This window comes from Eretmochelys imbricata, chromosome 1 (genome assembly GCF_965152235.1).
Source record: "Eretmochelys imbricata isolate rEreImb1 chromosome 1, rEreImb1.hap1, whole genome shotgun sequence".
Lineage (NCBI taxonomy): Eukaryota > Metazoa > Chordata > Testudines > Cheloniidae > Eretmochelys > Eretmochelys imbricata.
Window position 1 is genome coordinate 223,246,323 of NC_135572.1, and position 21,330 is coordinate 223,267,652.

General features: G+C 49.3%; 1 protein-coding gene across 1 annotated transcript in view; it reads left to right on the plus strand.

Annotated features, from left to right (window-relative positions):
* The first annotated feature begins 511 nt into the window (after nucleotides 1-511).
* LOC144268907 (antigen WC1.1-like) overlaps nucleotides 512-21,330 on the plus strand; it is a 62,338-nt gene continuing 41,519 nt past the window's right edge. The window contains exons 1-2 of the mRNA XM_077824231.1: nucleotides 512-575; nucleotides 8,105-8,419. Of these exons, the coding sequence (XP_077680357.1) occupies nucleotides 512-575; nucleotides 8,105-8,419 (379 nt within the window). The remainder of the gene's footprint in view (nucleotides 576-8,104; nucleotides 8,420-21,330) is intronic.

Below are 21,330 nucleotides of genomic sequence, written 5' to 3' on the forward strand. Positions count from 1 at the left end.
TGTAATTGGGCATGTCCTGTACTGGGAATTGGTCTTGTAATGATCACCTTTGGCACAAGAGATTTCTTCCCTAGTTTATAAAATAGCCTGCCTCTGATGTCTCCCAGTTCATGTTTAATATGATATAGAATCTATTGGGGTGAGAAACAGCACGGCTACAGTTTGTGCAGAACTTTTCCTTCCGGCTCCGGAGATTGGGGGTTACCCGATGATCTGAGGCTGTGGTAAACCTGACATCAGGAGGGGGCTCATCACTCATATATGGTGATGTTTGTTGCTTTCGAGTTTTATTGGATGTTTTAGCTGCATAAAGTCACAGATAAAACCACTGATAATAACTAAAAAGGCAGATGTGTTTGCTATTGGTTCCTTTGCACAGCTGATGCCAGCCTCTGAATCTATATATTTCCCTTCCACTGCTTTGTTGTCACTTGTCAGACACAGCGGAGCCCTGGCAGGTGCTTAGGTGCAGCCAGTGCAGTGAGTGGGGGGACAGCAGGTCAGGCTGGCAATGAAGGGACATCTCTCCACTCCGGTGCTGTGGCTTCTTCTCCTCTCATTTCAGGACACAGCAGGTAAGTCTCCTCTGTGCTTCACCAGGGGAGCTGGGTTAACTGGAATGAGGGTGGTGACTTTTACAGTCAGGTTTTTACCATTGGTGCCCATCTAGGAGCTTGTGACTTTTCCTTTCGGGATTGGATCTTGCCACTGTTATCGAGGCTTTTGTTACCTTGAGATTGGACTATTCAAATGAGCCTAATGTGGGGCTGCACCTTAAAACCATTCAGAGAACGAAGCTGATGAAAATGGCAGCAACTCATTGAGCAGGGCATCATGCTGGGAGTATGTTACAGCCGTGCTGCAGGATCTGCACTGGCTGCCCATCTCTGGGTGGAGGTTAAGTTGTTGGTGATGATTTATAAAGTCCTGAATGATCTGGGACCAGCCTCCCTGAGAGATCACCTCTCTCCATACGGACACAGCTATGGTTAGCAGGGACACCTGAGCTGGTTTCCCCCTTTTTATAAAGGAGAGGGGTGGCTGACAGGGTGTTCTCTGTGAGGCCTCCAGGACTCTGAAACTTGTTATCCTGTTCGGGCCAAAATAGCCGAAATTTGTTGACCTTCTGGGCACACTGCAAAAGACACTCGTTTGGGGGTTGGGGGTGGGAAGGAGTTTCTGTAGGTATCTGGCTAGGTGAGTTCCTGTTGAAATGGTCACTTCATGCTAATGGGATTTGAGTGTGTTATCAATGTTGTCCAGGTGCCAACAGTCTTTGTCCAGAATCCAACAGCTCCAAGGGCCAAGTCCTGGCTCCTCACTCCCCCATACACTCACTGAAGCCAGAAGAAGTTTTGCAATTTTGAAGTGAGCAGGATTTATTCAAATAAACCCAGAGCTGATTCCTCCCAGAGAAGGGGGGTGTGCATGTGTTGGGGTGCAGTGTGCAATGCCCTGTTCCCATGGGGGTATCGTAAGCTCTGCCAGCAGGAAGATTTATCCTGCAGGAGCCCTGCCTCCCTCCCCCAGGGTTTCTGCTGGAGCAGAGAAGGTTTGAATCCTAGTTGGAGACTAGAGAAGCCCGTCCAGCACAAGCTGCATGGCAGAGGTGCCGCATCAGGGCCTCTCACGGCCACATTGGTTTCATTCCCTTAAGGCCGCCCCCTGCCCAGTTTCAGGGCTGCTCTCATTCCTCCAGCATAGAGGGGGCTGCAGGCTCCTCGCCATGCAGTGTCCCAGCTCCAGGAAGACTTAACTGTACTGGGGGAGGGGGGAGCAGATCATGAGATACATCAGCATGTGCTGGTGCATCTTAGGGAGTGAATCTGGCCCAAAGAATCCAAAACTGATCAGCAATAGGATTCAAATTGAATGTGGGACCCAGATATGATTCAAATAATGCAGTGATTGGAACCTGCTGGCCTGGTGTTAGCAGCACGAGAATGATCCATGTGTCTGGCAGGGCAGTGAACTGCTCAGCAGTAGCTGGTTCATGGGAACCCGATGTGCTGCTGCGCCAGCCTGAGAAACTGACCCTGACCTTGATAATCAGCAAGGTCAGTCTCAATTATTGTCTTGGAGAAAAACCTGCCCTGATGTATATTTCACAGACAGCTCAGTCACTGTGCAGTGAGTAGGGGGCTGGTACCCAGAAAATCCTGACAAAACCAACCATCTACCAGGTGACTTGGAGTTTATATTTCAGATTCCCAAGAAGTTCCTATGTAATGTGCTGGGATTAGAGCCCATGACACAGCTGTACATGACCGGAAAGCATGGAATTCTGTGGTGACTTCTGCTGATCAGACTGACATTGCAGGGGATGGACAGTTACTACCACGTGCGGGATAAATTACTGCACGATTGTGGGATAGTTTCATATAGTGATGCCAAGCACATGTTCAGCTCAATGCATTTTTGTTGGATTGCTGAGGAAATGTGTATCATCCCTTTGATATTTTTTATTTTCTATGGGAAATTTGAGTTTTCTTCACATGAACACAGTCACAGTGATATGTATGGGTTGGTGGTATACAATATAGGGGATAGCACCATGTAGCTTTCCCTTTCCCTCAGTGCCCGAATCCTCCTCCCTGAGCAGAGGCCAGGTCAGTCTTTGCCAGAAGATTGTGTTTCACAATCATTGACCTCTTTACATTGTGTGGGAAAGCAAATTTGTAAAATGATGTGGGGTCCAGGCAAACAAATGAGAAAATATCAGGGGTGGGCCAAAGTGGCAGGTTTCACTCCCAGACCCAGATCTGAACTTCCCCAATATTCAGAGTGCTGGGTGGGGTCATTATTCCAAGTTGGGCTACAGAGGTGTAGCCAGTATATGGTAGGTGCAGTATGTAAATGTGATTGTTATCCAGAAAGGTGCTGATGGCTGCCATCGGGGAATCTTTGATCCTAAGACAATGAATGAAAGCCAATGGCAGGACGAGAACTCTCTTTTATGCTCAACAGATGGCGCAATCAAGATCCTTTTTGTAGTAAAAACAGCTGCAGACAGTGGGGGCAACTGCCAAAGGCACTGGGCACATGGGCAGGGCAGAGCTAGCCAGGGGTTTCCACTGTTGCCAAAGCAGGGGCTAGGATACTGGCGTCAGACTGTGTCTGTTGCGGGGAGAAGCCAGTAGAAGGAGTTGTGACTGGGATCTTGGAAGCAGAAAGGAAACAAAGCCTGTTGGAGCTTGCTGGAGGGGCAGGCTGGGGGATTTCTGAGCAAGGAAACTGACAGCTCTTGTTAGTTTCTACTGGGTGCAGGAAAACAGAACTGTGTGTGCACTTAGCTAGAGCAGTGTTGCAGCCTTGGGTCCTGCCACGAGTGAACATCACGGAGTTAACTCCATTGAAAAAAAGCCCCTATTTTTCTTAGTGCAGACCAGGCCCCATGGGTTGCCTGTGGGACTGCGCTGAAGTGAGCTGTACCTGAATAAACACCCCTGTGGACTGCAGCAAAGTGAGCGTTTTGTATTTCCTTGGCATTAAAGGAGCAGGATGGTCTGGCCACGTACTGGTGTGAACTGCACTGTTCTCTGAGCTCCGTGGAGGCTCCATAAACACGGTGTCCCTGGCTCAGCCATCCACTGCCATAGCCAGCCTGTTCCAGGGGTCACAGTGGAACTCTGCATGTAGCCGTAACTCCTGGGCATTGTAACGATGCCCATACTTGCTCCCAGTCTCAGGGACAGTCCTGGCTCTTCACACCCTGTCCTGGGGGGCCAGTTCTCCCAGCCAATATCCCAGGAGTGTGTGGCAGGCAGTGGCCCCTCCTCTCATTCCCTGTTAACTGCCTCCCTCACAGCAGCCAGCTTTGCCTCTCCACAACCCCCACAGATACAAACAACTCTAGAGACAACTGGGGGCAGGGGGTGGAACTCAGAGCTACTGGGAGAAAAGCAGCTTGCAGGGAGTGGGGGCAGAGTCTGCTGCTCATGTGGGGAAGGAGCAGCCTGTACATGCAGGGCAGAGAGGCCAGGTAGAAAGGGGAGAAGAGGAGGAGGAAGAGCCCAGGGGAGGTGGGTGGGAAGAGACCAGTGGAAGAGGGAAATGTGTGGGGCAGGTGGGGAGAGGAAGCTCCATCAGGGAGCACAATGCTGTAATGCCAAGCTCCACAGAACAAAAGTTGTGAGGTTAAAAAAAAATCCAGTCTCATTTTTCCATCCGTCTTTGGACGTTGGAACCCCCCCCTCTACTCCTCTGCCAGTGCGGGGGTGAGAATCGCAGGCTGAAAAGTCACCCTTTAGTGCACCCGAACTGCACGACTCTCCCTGGCTGCTCAGCTGGAGACTGCGCTTACCCTCCCCTCACCCCTGAGACGGGGAACTGCCGTCCATTGCCCAGCACTGCCTTCGCTCTCCCCTCCTGGTTCAGTTCCTCTGACAGAAGAAGGACTGACTGGGAAATAGCTTGACAGCTACTGAGCTAATTCATGCAGCGTAGTTCACACTCACACACACAACTTCTGTTACTGTTCAGGGGTGAGTTACAGACAGAGATACTGGAGACCTTCACTCTGATCTGACATTAACCCTTCACATAAATTATGTCATTGTAACACGACAGGTTTGGTTTAGCCTTTTGCAAACAGCAACACTTCCCTGACTTCCTCCACCCCACACTGCCCCTGCAACTTCTCCACCTGAGACTGGGAAGCACTGCCCCCATTCTAGAGACCCCTCCCTTCTCCTGCCTGTGTCCCCTTTGCTCCTGCCCCCTCCCACTCCTAACCCCATCCCCTGCCTATTCCAGACTCCGTTCCCCTCCCCAATACTACCTCCTGTCCCCCTTCCCCACAACCCCTCCCCTACCTCCTGTCCACTGGCACCAGACTCCCCACTCCTCCATCCTCCCCAATCCTCCCTCATGTGCCCCTGCTCCAGGCTCCCTCCCATCCTCTACTCCACACCCCTCCCCTCCTCACCCTCTTGCAGCCTTGCTTCAAACCCCCTCCCTCCTTCCCCCAGAAGTTCACCCTTCCCCACCCCTCCCTCCTCTTTCTCCCCTTATAAAACCCCCTCTTCTCCCCAATGCCTCCTTTTGCCCCCTTTCTCCTCTCTCCCCCTTCCCCTCTCTCCCTCCTGCCCCTGATTCCTCATCCCCTCCTCACTTCTCACTCCTGTCCCCCACTCCAGACCCCTTCCTCTCGCCATGCAGACTCCCTTTTCTAAACCCCCTTCTCCTCCCCTCCCTCCTTCCCCCTGCTCAGTAACCCACTCCAGCCCCATGCTCCCTGCTTCCCACTCCAGACCACCCTGTGCTCCATCTCTACTCCTCCATCCTGCCCCAATTTCAGATCCCTGTCCCCTCCCCTCCCTTCTGACTCTCTTTCCTGCCTCCCTGTTAACTCCCAATGCAGACACCCATCCCCTCCCCACTTCTCCCTCCTGCCCCTGCTTTCCAACCTTCTTCCTGCCCCCCATTCCAGTCCCACCTCCTCGCTCCTGCCCCTTCCTATGCCCCTTTCCAGTCCTTCCTCCCTTCTGTCCCTTCTGCCCCCTGCTCCAGACACTCTCCCTTCCCCACCCTCTTTCCTCCCCTTCCTCCAGAACCCCCTCCCCACCGCTCCCTCCGGCTGACTTATTGTCTTTACCCCATTCCCTTGCAACCCTTGAATCTGCCTCCTGTCTCCCCAATGCCCTGCTCCCCTCACTCTCCTCGTCCTCCTTTCACAGGGTCTCTGCTGCCCACCACGGTCCCTGGGTCCTCTCCAACCCCCTCAGCCACACAGAGACAGCCGTGTTCCCAGTGGGCTTTAAGTGAGAAGTGGCAGCCAGCTTTACTCAGGGCGGCCTCACTTCCTCATAAAATCATACAATATCAGGGTTGGAAGGGACCTCAGGAGGTCATCTAGTCCAACCCCCTGCTCAAAACAGGACCAATCCCCAACTAAGTCATCCCAGACAGGGCTTTGTCAAGCCTGACCTTAAAAACTTCGAAGGAAGGAGATTCCACCATCTCCCTAGGTAACGCATTCCAGTGTTTCAGCACCCTCCTAGTGAAAAAGTTTTTCCTAATATCCAACCTAAACCTCCCCCACTGCAACTTGAGACCATTACTCCTTGTTCTGTCATCAGCTACCACTGAGAACAGTCTAGAGCCATCCTTTTTGGAACCCCCTTTCAGGTAGTTGAAAGCAGCTATCAAATCTCCCCTCATTCTTCTCTTCCGTAGTCTAAACAATCCCAGTTCCTTCAGCCTCTCCTCATAAGTTATGTGTTCCAGTCCCCTAATCATTTTTGCTGCCCTCCGCTGGACTCTTTCCAATTTTTCCCCATCCTTCTTGTAGTGTGGGGCCCAAAACTGGACACAGTACTCCAGATGAGGCCTCACCAGTGTTGAATAGAGGGAAACAATCACGTCCCTCGATCTACTGGCAATGCCCCTACTTATACATCCCAAAATGCCATTGGCCTTCTTGGCAACAAGGGCACACTGCTGACTCATATCCAGCTTCTCGTCCACTGTAACCCCTAGGGCCTTTTCTGCGGAACTGCTACCGAGCCATTCGGTCCCTAGTCTGTAGCGGTGCATTGGATTCTTCTGTGCTAAGTGCAGGACTCTGCACTTGTCCTTGTTGAGCCTCATCAGATTTCTTTTGGCCCAATCCTCCAATTTGTCTAAGTCCCTCTGTATCCTGTATGCTGTCAGACTATAGGGAGATGGCGGCTGTGACGGTGCCCCCCATAAGACTTTATGGAAATATACTTATAAATGTATATATGACATCACTAGAATGTGTTTTATGCTACTTATGCCATGTAACATACCTCTGTAAAGGTTATGATCTACTGAATCTATTCATCCTATTTGTATGCATGTATCATTTTTGTATTTGAAGTTATGAATATTGGCTGCATACTTGTTTGATTCTGAGTAGGTTTTAGTGAAGCAGTTGGTCTATTCTCAGTAAGTGCCCAATAAAGAAGCCCTTAAGCTAACAATGAACTTGGAAACGCCAATCCACATCTGGGCTTTCCCAGGTATGTGGCTTGGTTGGTAAGGAACTCAGTCATGCAGGGACATGTGACTTGCCCAGGTGACTCCAAAACTCCATTTTGTCTTCAGCTGGCTAAAGAGAGAGCCTCTCCACCCCCAAAGATACCTGAAAGAAACTGGAACAAAGTACAGTAACTACAGGGGGTGTAAGTGATTGCTGGACCCAGGCTAGAAGGAGACTAGTCTGTAAAAGAGAGCGTACTGGAACTGGTGAGGTTTTTATCTGTATTCAGTTTTATTACGGTAGTAGGCTTAGATTTGCATGTTTTATTTTATTTTGCTTGTTAATTCACTTTGTTCTGTCTGTTACTACTTAGAACCACTTAAATGCTACTTTCTGTATTTAATAAAATCACTTTTTACTTATTAATTAACCCAGAGTATGTATTAATACTTGCCGGGGGGGGCGGGGAACAGCTGTACATATCTCTTTCAGTGTTATAGAGGGTGAATAATTTATGAGTTTACCCTTTATTAGCTTTATACAGGGTAAAATGGATTTATTTAGGGTTTGGACCCCATTGGGAGTTGGGCATCTGAGTGTCAAGGACAGGAACACTTCTGTAAGCTGCTCTTAGTTAAATTTGCAGTTTGGGGCATGTGGTTCAGACCCTGGATCTGTGTTGGAGCAGACTGGTGTGTCTGGCTCAGCAAGACAGTGTGCTGGAGTCCCAAACTGGCAGGGAAAGCATGGGCAGAAGTAGTCTGGGTACATCATATGGCAGCTCCCAGGGAGGTTCTGTGATCCAACCCGTCATAGCGGCATCTTGCTGGCTTCAGCCCCAGTGACAATGACAGGAGATGGTGCCATTTGGAATAAGGGAAACTCAGTGAGTTGGCACCTTCAACGTATTATCATGGGACGGGTAAAAACACCCCAAATCACCAGAGTGGGGATAAAATTGCGAGAGCTGCAGCAATGACAGCCCTGAGTGTGAGGACCTGAGATGGGATCAGGTGGAGCCATGAGGCAGCTCTGGGCATGTCCCATTCTCCTGGCTCTGGGCGTGGATCCCCTGCTGCCGGGTGTGGCCTCTGCTGTGATAACGCTGGGGAGGGGGCTCCCTGCTCACTCTGACCTGCTCTGTGTCTCTCTTTGAAGGTGCTGACGAGCTGAGGCTGGTGGATGGACGCAGCCCCTGTGCCGGGAGAGTGGAGGTTAAACACCAGGATCAGTGGGGGACGGTGTGTGATGATAGCTGGGACATGGCAGATGCTGGAGTTGTCTGTAAGCAGTTGGGATGTGGAGTTGCTGTCAGTGCCCCTGGCTTGGCTCCATTTGGACCAGGATCTGGAAAAATCTGGCTGGATGAAGTTGCCTGTCGTGGTACTGAGTCTGCTCTCTGGCACTGCGGGAACAACGGATGGGATAAGAGTGACTGCGATCATGCAGAGGATGCTGGAGTGACCTGTTCAGGTAAGAATCAGCCAGCTCAGTCCTAAAAGGCAAATCCCCTGAGACAAAAGGGCTTGAACTCAGAGAGCGTCATGTGCCTGTGACCCTAACGAGAAATGTACAAAAGCCGGAGCAAGTCCTGTCATTATTTTTATTACTGAACTGTAATTATTACTGTTCATGTCTCTGGCCACTGAGGATCCCCCTGTGTGACTGAAGCATTTTTGTTATGTCATTTCCAGTTGTTTCAATGCCACATCTTTCCTTTCCCTTTGAATGGCTCCCATTTTGCAGTTTGTTTTCTGAATATGAGTCAGTGACAGGGAGGGACCCGTGGCCAGTGGGTCAGGGCTCATTTGGGAGAGGTCTGTGACCCAGCCAGGAGCTTCCTGCTCTGCAGGGCGGAAGGTTTCTTTAGGATGCAGTTGTTCATGAGGGCACTAGCAGGGCTGGGGCTGTCTGCCCCACAGGGGCCTGTGGCTGCAGTTGGCAGCTGCCATTTTGGAGGGAAAATATCTGGGAAACGTAGCCATCGTCAGGGAAAATTTTAAAGAAAATCATTGAATTAGTAAACTTGCCTGTTTCCCAATAATGTGTCTGTTTATCTATAACCATTAACGTCTGTTTAAAACTTTTATATGATTTTCCATTGGGATTCCAAAGAGTCCAACAAGAGTTTGGTGCCCAACTGGCATTTACTTTGAATAAGACAATTGATCCTAAGTGCCTGCAGGCCAGATTGTTAAAGATATTTAGGTGTCTAAACCTGCAGATAGGTGCCCAGTGGGATTTTCAAATGTGCCTGGTGCCAAACTCCCAGGAGTTTTGGAAAATCCCACTAGGCACCTTTGTGCATTTCCAGGCAGCTGAATGCCCTTTGAAATCTGATCCTGAGTCATTTTTGAAAATGGCACATAAACCCCTAAGTCACTGAGGCACTTTTGAAAATGTTACCCTTAGACTCAAATCCAGACCCAGACGCCCAGCCAAAGGAGATGGGGAGATGCACAGAGGGTGGGGCATTTATGAAGATTCTGACCCCCCCTCATAGGGTGATCAGGAAATGGGAGGATCCTCCTGGCTTGACCAGAATTAGAGTTAGCTCAGAGCACTCTCCAAACCCCCAGCCTGTTTTGTTACTTTTCATGTTTTGGACCAACCAGTAATAGAAAATTACAAAATATCTGATACTCTCTAGGCCAGATCTACAGGGTATCATATTATGGAGACATTTGTTGTGACTTAATAGTTAACGTTACAACTATGGGCCCCTTATAAGTTTTATTTTAAACTCTTTTCTTAACATTTGGTCAGAATAATATCTTCCTCTGAATATAGCACATGGAAGAGAGGATATTTTCCTATAGTTCCAAAAGTTTTAGCAGCTCCCCATGGTGATGGTAGCTAAGGGTTGTGTTTAATCTTGGCCCTTTCTTGGATTTTGAGTGTTTCAATGACAAACCTTGAAAATCTCTTAACATGGGGGGAGGGGCAGTAGCGGGGGTGGGAGGGTTTTATGCACTTTCCTAGTCTTTAAAAATAAATAAAAAAGATCGGAGAAAAGAACTTAGTAAAAAGGCACTTCATTGCCAGGACTTTGAAACTCTGCAGACGTAAAATACAGTGGGCTCTTGCAGATGTAACCCCCCTAACCTGGTCCTAACAACGGCTCAATGCCTGGTGCTGCCCACGCAGCAAGGGCCCAGCAGGGCGTCCCTATCCTCTGAACCTCATCAGGAGGAGGGAGCTGCACACGAACCAAGGGGTATCAGAGCAAACGTCCCGTCTGTGCACCTTTCTGTAAAATGGCCGCTGCGTCTCCGCTGGAGCTGCACCTTTGCAGTGGGGATAAAGTGAGGGTTGTTCCCCATCCCTGAGCTGAAGGCTGGAGAGGAGGAGGAGTCTTTCCATGCCCTGCATAGTTATGTCCATTCCTGTCACTAAGCCCCATCTTCCCTGGGTAGAGGTGCAGGGCAAGGACATAGGGCCAAACCCAGGGTTCTTTACTCAGGCAATCAGCCAGTGACTGTAATGTGAGTTTGCTTTGTACAGACTGAGTAGAAACAAAATAAAGGACTCAGGATTGGGCCCATTCAGAATTATTCCAGAAATAATAAGTCATCTGTCTACAAACTAGCCCTGTGCACTGGATATCACTGAGAAAAAACCCATACGGGAGCTGTGACGTTTCTGCACCAAGCAATTTTTGAGAGGTGCTGTCCTGGCAGAATACTAGAAAACTTTCCAGAAAGGGTCAAGTATCAGAGGGGTAGCCGCGTTAGTTTGTATCCACAAAAGCAATGAGGAGGCTGGTGGCACCTTAAATCTGTTAGTCTTTAAGGTGCCACCGGACTCCTTGTTGTTTTTCCAAAAAGTGACAGTGATCCTCATATATGCAGTGTTGTTGTACCTGGGTTAGTCCCAGGATATTAGAGAGACAAGGTGGGTGAGGCAATATCTTTTATTGGACCCACTTCTGTTGGAGAGAGAGAAATGTTTGATCTGACAGAGAAGAGCTGTATGTAAGCTGAGAAGCTTGACTCTTTCACCAACAGGAGCCGGTCCAATAAAAGTTATTGCCTCAGCCACCTTGTCTCCCTCAACCCCTTCTCATCCAGCTTTCACTTCTCATTTCCAGTTGGATTAATACCAAAGTTTGACAAAACGTTCTCCTCTGGCAAGGTCCCTGCCTCAGTCAGTGCACAGGCTGGATGGTGCCCTGGGAATGAATCAAGGCGGAGTAGTGAAGGAGGCTGTTGTCTGGAGGCCCACAGCCTCACTGGTTGCAGCAGTGGGAAGGTGCATAGCCAATAAGGCAGGGGATTGCAGGAAGACGGAGACTTTCCATGAAGATTTGCTCCTGGCTGCTGTGGGCGAGAGTTACATCAGGCACCAGAACTGCGATGAGGGAATGTACCAGGACGTGCCCTTGCTCCTGTCTTCTTACCCTGCAGAAATGGCACAGACTCCACTAGTTGTGCATTGACCGTGCCATTGATTTTGAGTTAGCTCGACCAATAACGCTATAGTCCACACGCAACGGTCTGTTTACAATATCCTCTGTGTTTGGCCCCCTCGTCAGGACCTGAGGAGAAGAGAGATCTCCCTTCCCTGAGGCCTTTCAGTGACTGGGCTCAGCTCGCCCTGTTCTCCCTCTCTCTCTTCTCTCTGGGGCATCCTTCCTGTGCCACTTTATTAGATCAGGGCTCATGGGCTACTTGGCTCTTTATCCCACCCAGCCCACCAGCCTTCTTATCTAATTACTTTCTTTGGGGGACTAATTGGCATCTAAGTGGTCAGAGTGCAGGCTCATCTATTCACTCCCGGACCCCTGTCCCAGGGAGACTGTCTTCATAGAATCATAGAATATCAGGGTTGGAAGGGACCCCTGAAGGTCATCTAGTCCAACCCCCTGCTCGAAGCAGGACCAATTCCCAGTTAAATCATCCCAGCCAGGGCTTTGTCAAGCCTGACCTTAAAAACCTCTAAGGAAGGAGATTCTACCACCTCCCTAGGTAACGCATTCCAGTGTTTCACCACCCTCTTAGTGAAAAAGTTTTTCCTAATATCCAACCTAAACCTCCCTCACTGTAATGTGAGACCATTACTCCTCGTTCTGTCATCTTCTACCATTGAGAACAGTCTAGAGCCATCCTCTTTGGAAACCCCCTTTCAGGTAGTTGAAAGCAGCTATCAAATCCCCCCTCATTCTTCTCTTCTGCAGGCTAAACAATCCCAGCTCCCTCAGCCTCTCCTCATAAGTCATGTGTTCTAGACCCCTAATCATTTTTGTTGCCCTTCGCTGGACTCTCTCCAATTTATCCACATCCTTCTTGTAGTGTGGGGCCCAAAACTGGACACAGTACTCCAGATGAGGCCTCACCAATGTTGAATAGAGGGGAACGATCACGTCCCTCTATCTGCTCGCTATGCCCCTACTTATACATCCCAAAATGCCATTGGCCTTCTTGGCAACAAGGGCACACTGCTGACTCATATCCAGCTTCTCGTCCACTGTCACCCCTAGGTCCTTTTCCGCAGAACTGCTGCCTAGCCATTCGGTCCCTAGTCTGTAGCGGTGCATTGGATTCTTCCATCCTAAGTGCAGGACCCTGCACTTATCCTTATTGAACCTCATCAGATTTCTTTTGGCCCAATCCTCCAATTTGTCTAGGTCCTTCTGTATCCTATCCCTACCCTCCAGCGTATCTACCACTCCTCCCAGTCTTCCGCTATTGGGCCCAGGCTGTGCAGAGGGGAAGCCTCCTGAATTGAATGCAGAAGGGGCAAGAACCAGACTGGGGTTAGAGAGGGAGAGTAGATTGGCACAAGGAGCCTGTGGGGTGGCAGGGGCTGGGGGGATTCCAAGACTAGATACTGGTGTGGGGAGAGAAACTGGGACAGGGAGGGAAAGGGAGAGATGGGGACTGGCTGGGCAAGGAGACTAGGACAGGGAGGAGGGAAGGGGGAAGAGACTATTAGTGGCTAGGCAGGGTAAATAGAACAGGGAGTCGGGGATAGAAACTGTGACTTGCTGAGCAAGGAGATTGGGAGCTGGGGGAGACTGGGACTAACTGGGTGAGGAGTCTGGGACTGGGAACCAGTGGGGAGGAACTGGGGGTGGGTGAGGAGAGACAGACCAGATGAGGACCCAGGGTGTTGGGGGAGTCTAAGACTAACTGGGCAACAAGACTGGAATAAGCAGGCAGGGTGGGGTGGGGGACACTGAGAGCAGATCTACATGAACATTTAGTTTGTGGCAAGCTGGGGGGGTGGTAAATCTGTTGCATAATAAGTGTCCATGTGGTCCATGCTCGCGGGGAACTAACAGTTCCCTCATGTGATTTGATCTACTCCCATTTTAAAGCTCAAAGGTCAGAGGTTGTGTTCCAACTCTCCTGATGACTCACGTGGGTGTCAACATGATTCTGCATCTTGGAAGTCTGTTTTTTTCAGTTTTTTTTTTTTTAAATCCAGGGAATTATGCACAAAACATTACTTGTAAGGAACATTAAATTTGCAAAGTTGAACCATAAAAAAATAAGGAAATGGCAGAATTAAAGTTGTCTTTGCCACTTTATTTTAGCCTATCTGTACATATGCATTAAGATACAGTCTTTCATTACACGATAACTTGCTATTTGCTCCACAGGACCCCTGCCTCATGCAGTGAACCGAATAGACACTGCTCTGAATCAGGGCTGTGGAGTGAAGGTTGCTGTTGTCTATAGGACCCCTGCCTCATTTGTTGCAGAAACTGTGTGCTGTATGTGAGGCCGGGGATTGCAGAAAGAGAAAGGAGGATCTCTTGTTAAGGTGGGTGAATGCTGCCCTGGGGAACTGGATTCTACCCCTGCCTTTGCCACAGAGTTCCTAAGTGATACTTGGCAAGTCGCTGAAACCAAATATTTCACAGGTGGTCATTAATTGTGTGTTCCTCATTTTATGGGTGGCCCACTTGTAACCAGGGGGGTCTGGTTTGCAGAAGTGCTGAGCACTCACTGCTGTAAACTGAAGTCAGTGGGAGCTGTGCTGCACAAGCCTAAGTACTCTGAAAAACCAGGACCTAGGGGTCTCAACCCAAAAACAGTGGATGCTTTTGATAATTTTGTCCATAGTGTCTCTGGGCTTCAGCTCCCTATATGTAAAATGGAGAAAACAACACTTCCCTGCCTTCCAGTGATGTTGTTAAGAGACATTCTTTAATGTTTGTGAAGCACTCAGGTGGTATAGAAATGAGCGCCATAGAAAAGCCCATGAGGAAATTAACAATTCTGTTGTGGGATTTCAGTTTAGATGGTGTGCAGTATATAAGGGCTGGGGACACTCATTGAAGCCATTCAGTGAGCACCATTTCTTCTGTGCACTGAACGAGGTGGGGGTCCTGTGGAAAAAATAGCATACAATCATGTAATTAAAGACAGTATCACAATGCAGAGTCACAAAATGGACTAAAAATGGTAAGTACAAGTCTGGCATTCTGAATGTTTGAATGCTTCTCTTTGCAAACTTTAACTTTCGTTTTGATTCATAGCTGTATAGATTTTAGGACCAGAAGGGAGCTTTAGTGTGACCTCCTGGGTAACAAAGGCTATGGAATTTAATCCAGTCACTCCTGTACTTAATCTAATAACTTGTGTTTGGGTAAAGCACATCTTCCAGAAAGGCATCCAGTTTTCTTCTGAATACTTCAGGAGGTGGAGAATCTTCTTTTTCCCTTGGTAGTTTGTTCCAATGCTTCATCACTATCACTGTGAAAAATGTATGCCTTACCTCTAATAGGAATTTATCTGACTTTAACTTCCATCCATTGGTGGTTCTTATGCCTTTCTCCACTTGATTAAGAAGGCTTTTAGTATGCAGTGTTTTGTCCATGCAAAGGTATTTATACACTGCAATCAAGTCACTTCTAGGTCATCTTTTTGATAAGCTAAACAGATGGAGCTCCATAAATCTCTCACTGGAAGGCTCATTTTCAAGCCCCAGAATCATTATTGTGGCTCTCCTCTGCTCCCTTTCCAAATTTTTAACATCTTTCTTAAAATGTGGACACTAAAATGGGATGCAGTATTGGTCTCCCCAGTGCTGTGTACAGAGGTAAAATGACCTCCCTAATAGAGCTGGTCGGAAATTATCCGACGAACCAGTATTTCAAAGGAAAATGCCAGTATGTTGAACTCAAAATTTCTCATGAAAGTGAACTGGTTTCAGTGAACTTTCTTGAAACAACAGGTAGGGAGGGTCTGGTGGAAACCTTCATGGTTCCCTGCCAGCTTCCCTCGTGGGCTCCTGTTAGATCTACCATGTATATTGTCCTGGGGCTGGGTACTCCAGTCTTCTATGGTATGCAGATCTGGGGCAGCCTCATCAAGCCAGTAGAAGTTTTGCAAGTGCGAGGTGAGCAGGATTTGACCCAAATATGCCCAGAGCTGATTCCTCCCTCTGAGGGGATGTGGGTTAGGGTGCAGTGTGCAATGCCCTGTGCCCATGAGGGTACTGGAAGCTCTGCCAGCAGGAAGATTTATCCTGCAGGAGCCCTGCCTCCCTCCCCCAGGGTTTCTGCTGGAGCAGAGAAGCTTTGAATCCTAGCTGGAGCCTAGAGAAGCCCGACCAGCACAAGCTGCATGGCAGAGGTGCTGCATCAGGGCCTCTCACGGCCACATTGGTTTCATTCCCTCAGGGCTGCCCCTGCCCAGTTCCACGGCTGCTCTCATTCCTCCAGCACAGAGGGGGCTGCAGGCTCTTTCCCATGCTGCGTCCCAGCTCCAGACAGATGTAACACCAGTGTGAGGGGAAAGGGGGCATGGGGGGCTGATCATGGGTTACAGCAGCAAGTGCTGGTGCAACCCATGGAGTGAATCTGGACCAAAGTCTCCAAAACAGATTAAAAATCATGTTTAAAATTGAATGTGGGACCCAAATACGATTTAAATAATGAATGATTGGAACCTGTTGGGCTGGTGTTAGCAGCATGAGAATGATCCATGTGTCTGGCAGGGCAGTAAACTGCTCAGCAGTAGCTGGTTCATGGGAACCCGATGTGCTGCTGCGCCAGCCTGAGAAACTGACCCTGACCTTGATAATCAGCAAGGTCAGTCTCAATTATTGTCTTAGAGAAAAACCTGCCCTGATGGAATACGCTGAGGTGGTTTGTAAGCAGCTGGGATGTGGATCTGCTGTCAGTGCCCCTAGTAATGCTCATTTTGGAGAAGGATCTGGACAAACTTGGCTCATTCTGGTTGATTGTGATGGTGACCAGTCAGCTCTCTGGGACTGCAGTCATGCAGGATGGGCTGCATTCCAGTGCTCTCATTCTCTTGATACTGGAGTGATCTGCTCAGGTAAGAACTTGGCCAACCTGCCCCCGTCGGAAACTCTCCATGAGGGAGAGGGGACTGAACCCATGTGAGACATTCCTGGTGACTCAGAGCTGTATTGTGCCCTGCACTGGGCAGACGGGATGAGCAGGCTGTGCCATCCTCTGGGCCCCTAGCCGGGGGCAGCTGGGGCAGTTGTTGTGGGGTGGCCCCATTAGCAGGTGTGTGCTGATACGTGCCTGGGTACAGCAGCCCAGTGTCTCCCCGGGTCAGCAGCAGCTGATTTGAGCCTGCCTGTGGCTGCTGGAGCTGGGGCTGGGGGGTGGGGGGGCGAGTGCTGTGGAGCTTTCCCCAGAGTTCCCTGAGGCAGCAGGGGAGGAGCCCTGAGTCTGCCCGTGGCAAGGGGGAGGGGCCAAAACAGCTGGGGTAGGTGCAGGGGGCAAAAACTGGCTACACTGCACCACACGGCTCCCTCCTTCCCCAAATCTCCCCGCAGGGTCAGGCAGGGAACTCCCACATGGTGCGTAGCTCTTTGCTCCACAGCCTGCCTGGCAGCCTTCCCACGCAGGGTGGACTAGATTTACCCCCCAGCACAGTGTCATGGAGACTGCACCCGGATCCCTCTGCACTCTGCATCTGGGAAATAAACGTGCATACGTAATCTGGCTGCATCAAAACTAGTGCAAGAAATATGCCTGTGTTTGCACAGAGTGACTAATGCACTGAGAGAAACAGCCCCTGACGCAGGTAAGACTTAGTGTAGGAACATCGGTCACTACAGCTGGCTGAACAGGGATAAAGCCTCTTTGTTCTGATTAGCTCAGTTTGCACCTCTCGGCTAGTCCCTGATGACCACCATTAGTGAGTTCACACCTGAGTGCTGGGGTCAGTGGTTTGTGTCTCCCCCTCCCACCTTACTATCACTTACTACTCACTCACTCACTTACTATCCTCATTGACAGGATCTCCAGAAATGGTGGGGAATGTTTACCCCTGCCCTGTGCCCTCTCGGCCCTGGCTGTGTCAGCACAAAGGGGCCACATTCACCAGAAGCCCCCTCCCTTTCCCTCAGAAATATCCCTGGTACAGTGGGAACCTCCTCAACAGGCCCTTAAGTGGAGTAACCCCCAGCACACGGAAGTACACTGGCTCCCCTCTCAGTCCTGGGCCAGGTTCAGCACTACTGCAAGGATCTACTGGGGCCAAGGTTCCCTCTCTGGCCTTGATTCTGAGAGTCCCCTGTAAGGGGAGCCCTGTAGTCAAATGTCTTGGATGATTCTGTTGTAACTGACTGAGCTGCACTGTCCTTATTTTCGAAACTTTTTGTCCCTGAAATACACAAGTGCAGAGAGAAGCTCGTTTGCATAATGGGAGGAGCCAAAAGCAGTAACCTGGCAGCCACACCCCCATTCCCTGCTGGGCCTGTTCTTGTCTCTGCTGCAGCAACTCTGGGATTGTAAACCCTGAATTTCTGGGCCTGTTGCTGCTGCTCGGGAGATTTGGAGAGTATCCAGAGGGTACAAAGGAACTTGACTGGCTATTTGGGAATTAGGCACAAGCAATTTCCAAGGCAAATGCTGAATAAACACAAAGTGGAAACCTATCTGTCTGAGAAACTTTCACTCCATCCATCCCACTCCAGTGCACCTCCTTTCAGGGATGTAACTCATCATGATCCCAAAACAAATGATGAGCCACATAAATTGTGTCCCCTCATGTTAAGTATTGAATATTATTTACCTCAGAAATAAAGAATTGTTGCCCTGAGGTTACAAAGACATTTACAGGTTTCAGAGTAGCAGCCGTGTTAGTCTGTATTCGCAAAAAGAAAAGGAGTACTTGTGGCACCTTGGAGACTAACAAATTTGAGCATAAGCTTTCGTTTTTTGTTAGTCTCTAAGGTGCCACAAGTACTCCTTTTCCTTTTGAAAGACATTTATGACATTTCCTCAGCACTTTGTTTCATGTGTGAATGATCAGTTTGCGTCCTTCGTTTTCGGTCTTTTTCACACATTGGCACTTTGATGGGTTCGGTCACAGAGACCCCCTATGACTATCACCTGATGTGCTGAATTTACCTCTGAGCTCATTTTCCCTGCCAGTTGGGGACTCCAGAACCCTGCCTTGTTGAGCCAGACACGCTAGCCTGCTGCAACACAGACCCAGGTCTGCTCCATGCCCCCAAAGCTCCAGACCTTAGGTGACCTGCTGGGCAGTTGTTGGTTATCTCCAGCACCCAGACACCCAGCTCCCAATGGGATCCAAACCCCAAATAAATCCATTTTACTCTGTATAAAGCTTATTCAGGGTAAACTCATAAATTGTTTACCCTCTATCACACTGATATAGAAATATGCACAGCTGTTTGTTCCCCTTGGTATTAATCACTTACTCTGGGTTTATCAATAAACAAAAGTGATTTTATTTAGTATAAACAGTAGGATTTAAGTGGTTCCAAGTAATAACAGACAGAGCAAAGTAAGTTACCAAGCAAAATAAAACAAACCATGCAAGTCTAAGCCTAATACATTAGGAAACTGATTAGAGGTAAATCTCACCCCCAGAGATGTTCCAATAGGTTTCTTTCACAGACTAGACTCCTTCCTAGTCTGGGCCCAATCCTTTCCCCGGTACAATCCTTATTAGTTCCAGCAGGCATCTTCGGTGAAAAGCAGGGGCTTTCTCATGACTGGGACCCCCCTTGTCTTGCTCCACCCCCTTTTATAGCTTTGGCACAAGGTGGGAATCCTTTGTCTCTCAGGGTTCCCACCCCTCCTTCTAAATGGAAAAGCACCAGGTTTGAGATGGATTCCAGTATCAGGTGACATGGTCACATCTCACTGTAAGGTCTCATTTTTCATTACCCATGGGCTGGCCTACATGTACACAGGCAAGCTTGCAGGTAAACAGAGCCATTTACAGTCAATTGTTCAAGTCAATGGGAGTCATCAAGATTTTACACCACCATTAATGGCCCACATTTTACATAATTACAGTAGGACCTCAGAGTTATACTTCATATTTCTAGTTTCAGATACAAGAATGAAACATTCATAGAAATAGGATGAATATATTCAGTAGATTATAAGCTTTGTAATGGTACCTTTCGAGAGACCTTTTGAATCAAACATATTCCAGTTACATCCTATTCACATTCATAAAGCGTGTAGAGCGCAACCTCACAGGCACCACATCTGGGCCTTGGCAGGTGTCACAGATCTACAGGATCTGTGCTATGCCCCAGCTTTTAAACAATCCTGGGGAAGAACCCCTTCAGTTTACCAGACCCCGCAAGGGTCCCACGCTTCCTTAAAAGTAGGTCACGTAGCCTCAACGCCTCCGAGACAGAGCCTCTGGGCTCCAACACTCCTTTTTCACTCCATATGCTCTGCCCAGTGGGTTCAACTGAGATAAACCCCTGCTTAGAGACTTTTATACTCATCAGGGACCAATGCACCTCAACAAGTATCTGCAGTGACACCCGGCAGCCTTTTCAAACCACAGCAGGATTTACTGGTCAACTGGAACACACCGTCGGGAAGTTCTTCAGTTAGCTCAGAGAAGAAGCAAAATTACGATATGGTCCATACTGGCCAAGTCAGGGCTCCCATGAGCCATGCTGCTGTGGACCCATCTTGGTTTCCACTTTTTCTGTCTCTTTGTCTTTCAGTCCCAGGTGAGCTCTCGTGTCTCTCCAAAGGCCAGCTCTTGTCCTAGACTCCTGTCACTGCTCCGTCCATTGTCCTCCTCCTGCTGACCCCTGCGGAGTTCACATGTTCTGCCTGCTGAAGTTTCCCAGGGTTAGTTGTCAGTTGTTCAGTCCCTGAGGTTCCCATTGTCTTTCAGGATCCTCCATTAATATAGGTGAGCTCCAGCCAGTCCTGTAATGACTCATTCATCCCACCCTAGACAGTTAAGTGACACATGTCTTCAGCTCTCCCCCGGAAGACCTTTGTAATCTTATTGCACTGATTGGGTAGCAATCCTTAGCCTGGTAAGTCACTGCCCTGCCAAGCATTCATAAAACTATTACACAGAATTCCCACTTCATCACCGCAGTTGAGAGTTCTGCTGCCCAGACACAGCCGCTGTAAAGTTGCCCAGTGTCTGTCTTAGGGCAATGCTCACATGTACGAGCCTGCACAATGACCCTTCCCCATCCGGACAAGCACTGGTTGGATGTTGAAAGGCCCCACTTTATCAGTCAGTAATCTTCTCAGCTGCTTTGCCATTTTCCCTCTCTCTCATTTCTCCTGTCTGCCCCACGGCTTTCACATTCTGCATCCACATAAAACCCGCCTGGCCAATTATCCATATCGCACCAAGGCAAATACAACTCAGTTCCCATAGTTAGGATCCTACCAAATTCACGGCCATGAAATCTGGTCTCCCCCGTGAAATGTGGTCTTGTGTGTGCTTTTACCCTATACTATACAGACATTTGTCAAATTGGGGGTCCTGACCCAAAAGGGAGTTGCGGGGTGGGGGGGTCACAAGGTTATTTTAGGGGGACTGTGGAATTGCCACCCTTACTTGTGCACTGCCTTCAGAGCTGGGCGGTCGGAGAGCAGCAGCTGTTTCCCGGGCACCCAGCTGTGAAGGCAGCGCCCCGCCAGCAGCAGTGCAGCAATAAGGGTGGCAACACCACACCAGGCCACCCTTACTTCTGCGCTGCTGCTGGCGGCGGCTCTGCCTTCAGAGCTGGGATCCTGGCCACCAGCCGCCGCTCTCCAGCTGCCCAGCCCCGAAAGCAGTGCCACCAGCAGCAGCAGCGGCACAGAAATAAGGGTAGCAGCATCGCAACCGCCCCCTACAATGTCCTTGGGACCCGCCCGACAATTCCTTTCTGGGCCAGGACCCCGACAATTACAACACCCTGAAATTTCATATTTAAATAGCCAAAATCATGACATTTATGATTTCTAAAATCCTATGACAGTGAAACTGACCAAAATGGACGGTGATTTTGGTCGGGCCCTCCCCATAGTCTACACACCAGGCAGCAATCCTATATACACGTGCAGTACGCGGGGGGAGGGAGCATAAAAACAGACTTGTCTCCCCAGGGGAGAACAGCGGCGAGGTCAGCACAGAGCATGGCCTTGTTAAAAATGG